The 10,776-nt window shown below is 42.6% G+C and overlaps 1 protein-coding gene across 1 annotated transcript; it reads left to right on the top strand.

Annotated features, from left to right (window-relative positions):
* The first annotated feature begins 510 nt into the window (after window positions 1-510).
* On the top strand, window positions 511-8,456 carry NUDT19 (nudix hydrolase 19). The gene is made up of 3 exons (XM_010950032.3): window positions 511-1,397; window positions 6,101-6,308; window positions 7,173-8,456. Exons 1-3 carry the CDS (start codon window positions 690-692, stop codon window positions 7,376-7,378), a joined length of 1,122 nt encoding a protein of 373 aa, XP_010948334.2. The 5' UTR covers window positions 511-689; the 3' UTR covers window positions 7,379-8,456.
* The last annotated feature ends 2,320 nt before the right edge of the window (window positions 8,457-10,776 follow it).

Here is a 10,776-nt window from a genome sequence, read left to right as displayed (position 1 = left end):
ACATGGAAGTGAAAATTATCAAATGGACCCAAGATGCTTAAGGTGGTCTCAGGTGTCCTGACAATAACAGGTGTCCAGAACACAAGACAGGAACTTGTCTGGGGAGCAGGGATTCCAGGAAGACCCTTTCATACTCAGGCTGTGCAGTGGGAAATTTATAATTTGGCACCTGGTTCATCCATCAGTTTCTCATTGGTGGGGTTCATGTGAGCCTGTAAAGCTCGGACCCCCACCCCTACCCCCGCCAAAGGAAACAAACTCTCTTGTCCATCCATGGTTTAATGGAGAAAGTCCTAATCCTTAGGTTTGGCTGGGTAGGCGTCACCAGGTCTAGGTTTGCATCGCACTGTTACCTCGATAGATCATTGTGTGACCCTAAGCATTCTTGCTCTTGGCCTGAGAGTCCTGTGTGGGGCTGATGCGTCCCCCCTAGCAAGAGGCTGTGCTAGCCCTTGTCCCGCGAGACCTGGCTGGGAACAAGGGCACTCGAGGCGGTGCTTCCTGGCGCTGGCGCCACACCCCCGCTACAGGCAGGCGCCGGTGAAGGCCAAACAGCCCGGGTTCACCGATCGCCAGAGCGCGCGTCGCCCAGAGTTCACCCAGCAGGACCCAGGCCTCTGTCTTCAAGCCCCAGGAGAGCTCCAGCCGCGCCAGAACCGGAGTCCGGAAGCAGCGTGCTGCCGCCCGCGATGAGCGGCCCCCTGCGGCCGGGCCCGAGCGGCTGGCGCCGGGCGGCTACCTTGGTGCTGGCGGCGGGCTGGACGCGCCCGGTCCCCGCCGCCCCATCGCGGCCCCTGCCGCCCCCCGAGGGCTTCCGGCTGCTGCTGCTGCAGCGCTCCGAGCGCCAAGGGTTCTTGCCCGGGGCGCAGGTCTTCCCGGGCGGGGTGCTGGACGCGGCAGACCGCTCGGCCGACTGGCTGCGCCTCTTCGCGCCACACCACCAGCCGCCCCGCTTCGGCCTGGGCCCCGCGCGGACGCGACGCGCCGCCTTCCCGGCGCTGCCCGACGCCTGGCCCAGAGCCGGGGACACCGCGTCGCTGCCGGATGACGTTGCCTTCCGCATCTGCGCCATCCGCGAGGCCTTCGAGGAGGCGGGCGTGCTGCTGCTGCGGCCCCGGGGCCCCCTGCCCGCCGCGCGTGAGCCCGGCCGCGTTCTCGAGCCTCCGCCGGGCCTGGGCGACTGGCGCGCCCGCGTCCGCCGCGACCCGCAGCACTTCCTGCGCCTGTGCGCGCACCTCGACTGCACTCCCGACATCTGGGCGCTGCACGACTGGAGCGCCTGGCTCACGCCCTTCTCGCGCAAAGGCGGCCGCCGCTTCGAGACGACCTTCTTCCTGTGCTGCCTGCGCGAGCCGCCGCCGGTCTTCCCGGACCTGGTGGAGGTGGTGGACTGCCAGGTAGGGCGTCCTCACGGCGCAGAGGGGGGACCCCGGCCGGCGGCCCAGGCCCACCCGGAGCCTCCCGATGGGCAGAATCCAGAGAGGGTCATTAGCTTGCTCAGGGCCCTACAGCCAATGAGTGGCTGAGCGGGCATGGGACCCAGGCGGTCCAGCAGCAGCCACCGGCCCAGCAGGCCAAGGCCGTGACTTGGGTGAACTGCTCTGCTTTTCCCGGCTTCCCAGGCCCAGAGCCTCGACTGTATCTCATCGCCCCACGCGGTTTCTCCAGCGGGCTGCCCCTCGAGATCCCAGGAGCTGTGCTGGTGCTGATCAGATAGCAGGCTCCTTCCTAATAAGCACTTTACATGCATTAACTCCTTTCATCTCCCACAGCAGTTTAATTGTTTCCGCAGAGGACGTAGTTGATACAATTTCAATCTCTTTAAATTTGAGACTTGTTTTATGGCCACGAGTATGGTCTATCTTGGTGACTGATTCCTCTGCACCTGAAAAGAATATGTATTTGGCCGTGTTTGATGGAGTGTTTGTAAACATGTCAGTTGGGTTATGTTCCTTGATAGTGTCCTCAGGCCTTTCATATCCTTTACCTGTTCCATCCAGTACTGAGAGGAATGCTGAAATCTCCAGAGAGTAACTGTGGATTTGTCTTTTTCTCTTTTCAGTTCTATCAGGTTTTGCTTCATCTGTTTTGAAGCTCCCTTGTAAGCTTGATGGATTGAGCCTTTGGTTATTAGGAAATATTCTTCTATATCTCTTGCAGTGTTCCTTCTTGTGAAATCTGAACTTTACTCTGGTCCTCATCTTGTCACTCTTTCATTTGATTAGCAAAAGCATAGCGTATCTTTTTCCATTCTTTACTTTTGACCTCTATCTTTATATTTTAAGTATGTTTCTTCTAGGCAGCATATAGTCTTGCTTTTTAATCCAACATGACAATTTCTGCCTTTAACTGGAGTGTTTAGATCATGTATATACAATGTTGTCATCAGTAAGGTTACATTCAAATCTACCATCTTGCTGTTAGTTTTATCTGTCCCCTCTATTCTTTGCACTGTCTTTCTTTTCCTGACTTCTTTCAGATTATTTGAGTATTTTTAGGAATCTGTTTTGTCTTCATATTGACTTATTAACTCTACTTTGTGGTTGTTTAGGGTTTGCAGTATACATTATTCACTTCATGTGCAGTGTCAGAACTTTAAAACAATATACTTCCATGTCTCCTCTCCTGTCATTTATGCTTTTGTTGTCCTATATTTATTTCTGTTATACATTTTCCAGTACAGTCTGATTGTTTTTGCTTTAAACAATCTGTTAAAGACTGTGAAAATGAGGGGGAAATGTCTTTTATATTTACCTAAATATATACCATTCTTAGCACTCTTCATTCTTTTGTGTAGATTTAAGTCTGTGTCTGGTATCTTTCTGCCTAAAGAACTTCCTCGAATATGTCTTTTTTTCAGATCTTCTGACAATGAATCATCTAAGTTTTATCTGAAAATACTTTTAATTTGCTTTTTTTTAAAGATATTTTGGCTGGGTATGAAATTCAATATAAATTAACAGGTTTTCTTTTTTTGTCAGTACTTAAAGATGTTGCTTCATTATTTTCTGATTAGCACAGTCTTCTGTTGAGAAGTCTGCTTTGTTTCTTCGAGTTTTATTGAGATATACTTGACATACAGCATTGTATAAGTTTAAGGTGTACAGCATAATAATTTGACTTACATATATCATGACTTGATGACCACAGTAAGTTTAGTGAACATCCCTCATCTCATATAGATATAAAATTAAAGAAAAAAAAGTCTGCTTTTAACTCTCTGTTCCTCTCTGCATAATGTGTGTTTGTGTTTTTGGTGTGTGGCTACTTTAAATATTTCCTTTTATTGTTGGTGTTCAGTGATTTGATTGCAATGTGAATGGTTTTCTTTTTGTTTTGTTAGTAATTATTTGTTTCTTCAAATGTTTTTCACCTCTCCCTATTTTCTGGGACTCCAATTACATGTATGTTGGACTATTTGATATTGTTCCATAAGTCACTGGTGCCTTGTTCATCTTTTTTCAATATTTTTTCCTCTTTGTGCTTTATTTTGAATAGATTCTGTTGTTATGTTTTCAAGTTTTCTCCCTTTTCTTATATAGTGTCTAATCTGCTGTAAATACTGTTCAGTGTATTTTTTATCTCTAGAAGTTCTACTTAGTTCTTTTAAAATTCTTTCTCTCATCATGTTTGTATTTTCCTTTACACCTTTGAGCCAACGGGACATACTTGTAACAGTGATTTTTAAGGTCCTTTTCTGCTAATTCCATCTTCTCTGTAATTTCTGGGTGTGTCTCTATTGACTGATTTTTCTTCTAGTTATAGGGCACATTTTTCTGCTTTGTCATACATAGGTCTTATAGTTTTTGATTGGACATTGTTATTTTCAGGTGTGATTTTGTCCTGTTCCCTTAAAGACTTTTCCTGGCAGGAAGTTAAGTTATTGCAAGTTAACTTGCCTTTTGAGGTTTGTTTTTTAAGTGGTTTTAGAGTAGGTCTATAGAAGCTGTTATTCTCGGGCTAATTTAGCTGCACCTAGAATGTATGACCCTCTGGGGTCTTCTGAATACCTCTTATATTCAACAAGGTAGCTCCATTGTGGTTGGAGAGAATTTGAAAACGTCCTGGCCCTAGGTGAGCCCTGGGAATCGTTAGTCTTAAAGCTCTCAGATAATTGTTCTTTTCTCAGGAATCATTGTTTTCCAGTGTCATGTGGTTTCACCTTATCCATGTATTGATTCGTGTTTATAAAGACTTAAGGGCACCCTTTACAGATTTCTGGAGCTCTGCTGTGCAGATCCCTCCTCTCAGGTACATTGCTTTCTCAGTCTATGCTGTATAGGCCTTCCCAAACTCTGATCTCTGTCTCCCCAAGTCAGTGAGAATCCTATGCTCTATGATTAGCTTCTCTCTCCTTGTGCAGCAGTCTGGGGATTACCTTTAGGCAGAAAGCTTGGGCATTGGTGGTATTCACCTCATTGGTTTTTACCTTCTCACAAATCATAATTCTGCATTTTTCAGCATCTGAAAATGGTGATTTCATAGCATTTGTCTGCTTCTCTGTTTACATTATGTTGGGCAAAGGTAATTCTAGCATAAGGTTCCAAGAAATGATTATGAACCTGGCCTATGCTAGTGGTTCTCAACAGGGTATGCTTTGCTCATCCCAGCCTAAGGTACATTTGGCGATGTCAGGAGACATTCTTGGTTGTCACAACTCGGACTTCTACTGGCTTCCCTTGGGTGGAGTCCAGGGATGCTGATAAACATCCTCAGTGCACGGGACCACCCTCCCCCCTCCCCTCCCCCCCACCGCCCTAACAGAGTAATCTGGCCTAAAGTGTCAATACTGCTGAGGTTCAGAAACTGAGGGGAAACGGTGGAATTCAGAGCCAGCTCCCTCCCCTTGCCCCAAGTTTGAAGCCCAGATTTTTTTAGTTACAGGAGCTTCCTGAGTTTCCTCATCTGTAAAATGAGAGTGTGCAGGGCTGTCCTAAGGATTGGAAATATTTTATGTAAAGTATTTTGAGCAATGTTTTCCTAATAACAAGTACCCAACACACAGTAAGTTATTTAAGTTATTTTAACCTACAGTCTGGACTAACCTGAACAGGTTGAGTGGGTTGATGCCTGTTTATCTTCATTGTTATCACTGAACCCATGTGGGACTGACAAAGCAGAATGCTTTGTAAATAACTTAGGGATTGGGTGGTCCTTTGAGGCCCAAGCTTTGTTTTTCAAAATGTATCCTTGGCCAACTTCAGAATAATCCAAGGCGCTTGTTAAACATAGATTGCTGGGCGCCATGGACCGAAGATTTAACAGGCTTCTCAGGGGATGTTTAAGCACATACAAGCTTGTAAACCTTTGGCCTATAGGTATTCAAGGCAATCAGTTTCAACTCCCTGGTTTGGGATGTGAAAATCAATTTTCCCAGTGTAAATGGATATTTAGTGAACTAGTCAAAGAAAGCCCTTTTGGGGTTATCCCATATTCGTTGAATCAGCTCTTTATCTAAATGTGTGTGGAAGGCAGGCTTGGGAAAGGGCAGGTCATAGCAGTGAGTCCACTTCAGTTAAATGGATAAAGTTGCCTGGTTAATACCCTGCAGATGTTACACTCCTAGGACTACAGACTGAGTCGTGCCTCTTGACCTTCCTGAAAGCATCTCATACCCCTGACTCTTTACCTTCATTGTAATACGTGGCACACATCATGTTACATTTTGGTTGCTGAAGGGCCCTTTGGGGCCTGAGAGAGCGTTGTCTTATCCACCATCGAATCCTCAGGGCCTAGTCAAGGTCCCCATGGATGGGAGGAATGAATGGGCACTAAATTCTCAATCTGCTATCATGAGTTTACACTTCGGTCTTCCTTCGGGAGTGACCAGACCACCTTGCCTTCTCAGCGTCGCCTGCCTGTTGTGCTGAACACTCCCCCACATCAGCCCTTGGTGATCTCTCCTGGTTTACTTACTAGTTCTCAGAATCATTGTCCCAATAATCCACCTCTGAAGGGAATCAGCCTAGCTTTTTTCACCGAATCCTTTCATGTTGTTTCAGAGGAATCTTCAGTCAGATCTTAGGTACTGACCTAAGGATCTTAAATCTTGATTGTCTCTGGGATAAACCTCAGGAAACCCTACCTTTGTCTTCCACAGTGGTCATCGCCATCAGAGGCAACCGAAAGTTTCACATCAAAAGAAATTTGGTTTGCACCCCCACAGTTCTACGAAATAAGAAGACTGGAAAACTTCGCCTCTCTCTCTGACTTGCACAAGTTTTGCTTGGATCATGAATTAGAAGAGGTGGAGAGATGGATGCCGATCACATTAGTAACTGCTGATGGGATGATGCATCTCTTACCAGGTAAATCAGCGAAGCATCAGTGTTCTTGTTAGCATTCACATTTAATGCTCTGGGCCGAATGGCAGTATTGCCCCACACAGAGACATGAATTACATTCTGCGTTGTACACACTACAGAGGTGCTAATTAAATAAGGTCAAGGTCAACAAAACATCCATATTATTTGTTGTAGACAGAAATTCTGGGTATTTTACATACACTTATGTAAGTATATTTCCTAGACATTGACAAAGTTCTTTCTCATATATTATCTCACCTTTTTACAGTTTAGTTTTGAATGATGAGAACTTGTAATGCATTAGAGAGTTTGTTGTTGGTCAGTTCTTGTTGAGTAAGAACAGGAGAGAAGTTTTGTGACAGCTTAGAGTGGAGTTTTGTGACCTGTCTTACTTATGGGTACTTGTCTTCAGTTCTCAGAACTGTGATTATTTGTTACTTATTCTATAGTGGGACAACTTAGCAGTTTTGATGTGTAAATCATAATTTCTCTAATTTAACCTTACAATGGTTAGAGCAGCCCACATTGAAACACCAAAAATATATGGATGTCAAGGCCAACATTAATATTGACTGGGGTAAAGAGAGTCATGAACTAATATAAAAAATTATAGTTTATGATAAAAAAATACCAGTCATAAATATTCATGTGCCCAAAGAAAATTCTTGGCTGGAAAATTGGGAGCTGGGGAGGGTGAGAGGGGTGGTATTAAAAAACACAAAGAAATTGAGGTACTCTCATAAAATTAGGATTATTTAACAACCATCTCAGTTCTAAACATGTGAAATAGATAAAAATACTGATTTACATGTTAATATATTGGAATGTTTTATAAAATAACACTGGAATTAAATTACTATTTTTCAGGAGATGAGATGTACTTAGAAGATTCAAACTTTTTAGAAAATCTTATGTCCACTGAAAAAAAGAATGCCGAAATCATGAAGGAAGGGAAGAAGTTTCACCGAGTAGTGATTTACAGTCGTCATGATTATAACATCCACGTGACTGTTCAGTCAAAGCATAAACACGTTTATCCTAAGAACTACGTAGTAAGTAAGAGCCGTTTGTAGAGAACTGCTTCTTTGTACGCTGGCCTACCTGAGGTTGTCCTCACGACAAATGAGAATTGACCAGACTTGCTTGGAACTTAAGGAACTCTGTGCCTATCTAAGTTCTAGTACAGCCTCTCATATTTCTAGTGTATTATGGAGTTGTCTTATTTTACTCTTTGAACCTTACAGGATCACACAAGTAGAAAGTATTAATGATCTTGTTGCCAGAATGAGAAAAAAATTTTCACAAGGGTTTCCACTTCTGTATTGTTTTACTGTCAAAAGTTTAAGTAAGATGTTCTACTGCCATTGTCTTAAGAAAAATTTTTTTTTTATTGAAGTATAGTCGATTTACAATGTTGTGTTAGTTTCAGGTGTAGAGAGAAGTGATTCAGTTAAATATATATGTGTATATGTATATCATCTTTTTCAGATTCTTTTCCATTATAGGTTATTACAAGATACTGAATATGGTTCCCTGTGCTGTACAGTAGGTCCTTGTTGTTTGCCACTGTCTTTTAACTATGCAACTTTAACACTTTGCTTGATGTGCTTAGGAGATCGAGCCATGAATTCCTTAGACTTTCTGCTAGGATAAATTTAAGGATGTCTGATTAGATTGTGAACTGAAGCCTGAGACAACCTCTAAGTGACAGTGTCATTATTTTCATATGACTTCAGCTTGATGATTAAGATACAATTCTGTGTAAAACTACATGGCATTAGATATTAGATTTACCAAATTGGAAATTACTTTAGTGACTATTTTAAAGAAATATGAAGCCATGACAAAAGCCATAATTCTCTTAACTAATAGAATACAGAGAGGTTAGAGAGATGTAGAACTATTCATTATTTAATAGTACGTATTAATGATGTTTATTTTCAGTATTTTTAATATAGAAAATTTTTTCACCTTCCTCTTAAGAAAAACATGTTTATTGGTTAAAGATGGGAAATAGTTAAGACTAATTCTATTTCAGATCTTTGACTATATTATGTATTGTACAATGAATTCTATTTTTCATGAAATGTTTTGGTTTTCCTACATATGAAATAGATGTATTGATAAATAAAGTTTATGTGGATTATTTAATCCTGACTGGTGGAATACGTCCAGATCAGTGGTTCTCACCCCAGGCACTTTTGCCCTTCGGAAGCATTTGGCAACGTCTGGAAACATTTCTGGTTGTCACAACTGAGAGTAAGATGCTACCACCACCTAGTGGGGAGAGGCCAGGGACACAGTTTAATATCCTACAATGCACAGGACAGCCAACCACGACGAAGAATCATCTGGCCAAGGTTGAGAAATTCTGATCTAGAAGAAAGTCTGTTGTCTTCAGTAAATGGTTCCAACATATAAAATTTGAGAACCACAAATCCGTTGGCATTCCATCTGGCTTCTGAATCTATAGTTCTCCTTACTGACTTTTGGCCTGGGGCCTAATATTCTTTCATTCTCACAGAAAATAGAATGTCATCGTCGAAAGAGACCTCAGTGAACATGACTTTGCTCGTGAGAAAACTGAGAAACAGATTCACACAGCTAGTTAGTGCCATAGCCAGGAGCAGGACCGGATTCTTTTTCCAGCAGGTGGCATATGTTGCCTGTCACCAAAAGCAGAAGTCTGAACACATATGCCCATCACATCTTGGGATTATAGTCACTAAGGAAACCACAGGACAGCCAGGCACTGGGTAGGACAGTGCTTTACTCACACAGAGGAGGCAGAGTAAGGTCAGCTTCTGAATGACCTCCATAAGAATCCAAAACTGGGCTGGCATCAATATTTCAGGCTAATGTGTCTTTGTCCTTCCAGTTCTTTGTTAATAAAAGTAAAACAGGAGTGCCCTATAATATGAGGGGATGCAAATAAAAGGAGACTTCTGAGGGATAATTTGGGGGGGGAAACCTCATGTATGGGTACATATAGTTATTTCATAGTTTCTCCTCTCTCCTCAAACCCCTGTTTTTTCAGCCTCTCTGCAGCTTCTGACAGTTTTCCACTCCTGCTTGCTCCCCCTTAGCCACTCCTCCTCTGTCTTCTTTAATTTCATCTGTAACTGACCTTTAGATGTGAGGGTACCCCAGTACTTGTTCTCAGACCCTCTTCTCTCCTAGGGTGATGTAAGTGACTTCTAGGTCATGTCCTTTAAAAAGGAACCTGCTTGCCCTGCACTTTGTCTTTTCCTTTGTCACTGGCCGGAGGTGGTGGCAACTGGAACAGCTACCTTGGACCCAGAGACAGAAGCCAGATGTCGGCAGAACTGCCTGCCAGACTTGGACTCCTCACCACTTGCTTGTTATGTGAAGAAAAAAAGAAAAGAAAATACTGTTGGCAAAGATGTAGAGAAAAGGGAACCCCTGTGCACTGTTGATAGGAATGTAAACTGGTATAGCCACTAGGGAAAACAGTATGGAGAGTCCTCAAAAAAAAAAAAAAAAAAAAAGAACTATTATATGATACCCACTTCTGGGTGTGTATCTGAAGGGAGGGAAATCACTGTCCTAAAGAGATACCTACCCCCATGCTCCCTGCAGCACTCTTTACAATAGCCAGACATGGAAACAACCTAAGTATCCACTGACAGATGACTGGACAAAGACCGTGTGAGATATACATGTCAATATATGATGGAATACTATTCAGTCATACGAGGGAGGAAATCCTGACATTTGTGACAACATGGATGGACCTTGAGGGCATTATGCTAAGTGAAATAAGTCAAATACTGTATTATCTCACTTATATGTGGAATCTGAAAAAAAAACTCATAGAAACAGAGATCAGATTTATCGTTGCCTGAGATGGGGGTAGGAGTGGGGGGTTGTGAAGGTGGTCAAAAGATTTAATCTTTCAGTTATAAGATAAATAAGTTCTAGGGATGTAATGTACAACATGATGAGTGTAGTTAACAGTACCGTATGGTGTATTTGGAAACTGTTAAAAGCGTGGATCTTAAAAGTTATCACAAGGGGAAAAAATTTTGTAACTGTGTGGTGATGGATGTTAAATACACTTACTATGGTAATCATTTCACAATATATACATAGATCAAACCATTATGTTGTACACTTTAGATGTTATATGTCAATTATTTCTCAACTAAAACTGGAAAATTAAGCTCTAGTTATAAAAGTTATTTAAAAACAATTCTGCAAGAAGGCTAAAAATAAAAAGAGGGAAACACAAAGCAAGAAGAGCTTAGAGTATTAATCAGAAGGGATGGACTTTGACAATATACAGTTAAAAATGAAGATACGAGAATCTTGTGTGAATAGCACAGTATTGGGCTATGAAAACAATACATTAGAAACGAGGATAATGTGACATGTATAATATTAGTGGGAACCATGAACAAGGCCTTCTCTGATAGACCAAGTCCGTAAGAGATAACTGAGGTGTCTAGGA

This window comes from Camelus bactrianus, chromosome 9 (genome assembly GCF_048773025.1).
Source record: "Camelus bactrianus isolate YW-2024 breed Bactrian camel chromosome 9, ASM4877302v1, whole genome shotgun sequence".
NCBI classification, from domain to species: domain Eukaryota; kingdom Metazoa; phylum Chordata; class Mammalia; order Artiodactyla; family Camelidae; genus Camelus; species Camelus bactrianus.
The sequence above is the reverse complement of the archived record's forward strand: the minus strand, read 5'-3'. Positions and strand labels throughout refer to the sequence as shown.

What these genes read in the sequence shown, in the direction of transcription:
- NUDT19 (XM_010950032.3), top strand. Translation starts at nt 690, where the DNA reads ATGAGCGGCCCCCTGCGGCCGGGCCCGAGCGGCTGGCGCCGGGCGGCT. An exon ending in TGGAGGTGGTGGACTGCCAG is followed by an intron (nt 1,398 to 6,100) that starts GTAGGGCGTCCT and finishes TGTCTTCCACAG; the next exon opens with TGGTCATCGCCATCAGAGGC. An exon ending in GATGATGCATCTCTTACCAG is followed by an intron (nt 6,309 to 7,172) that starts GTAAATCAGCGA and finishes ACTATTTTTCAG; the next exon opens with GAGATGAGATGTACTTAGAA.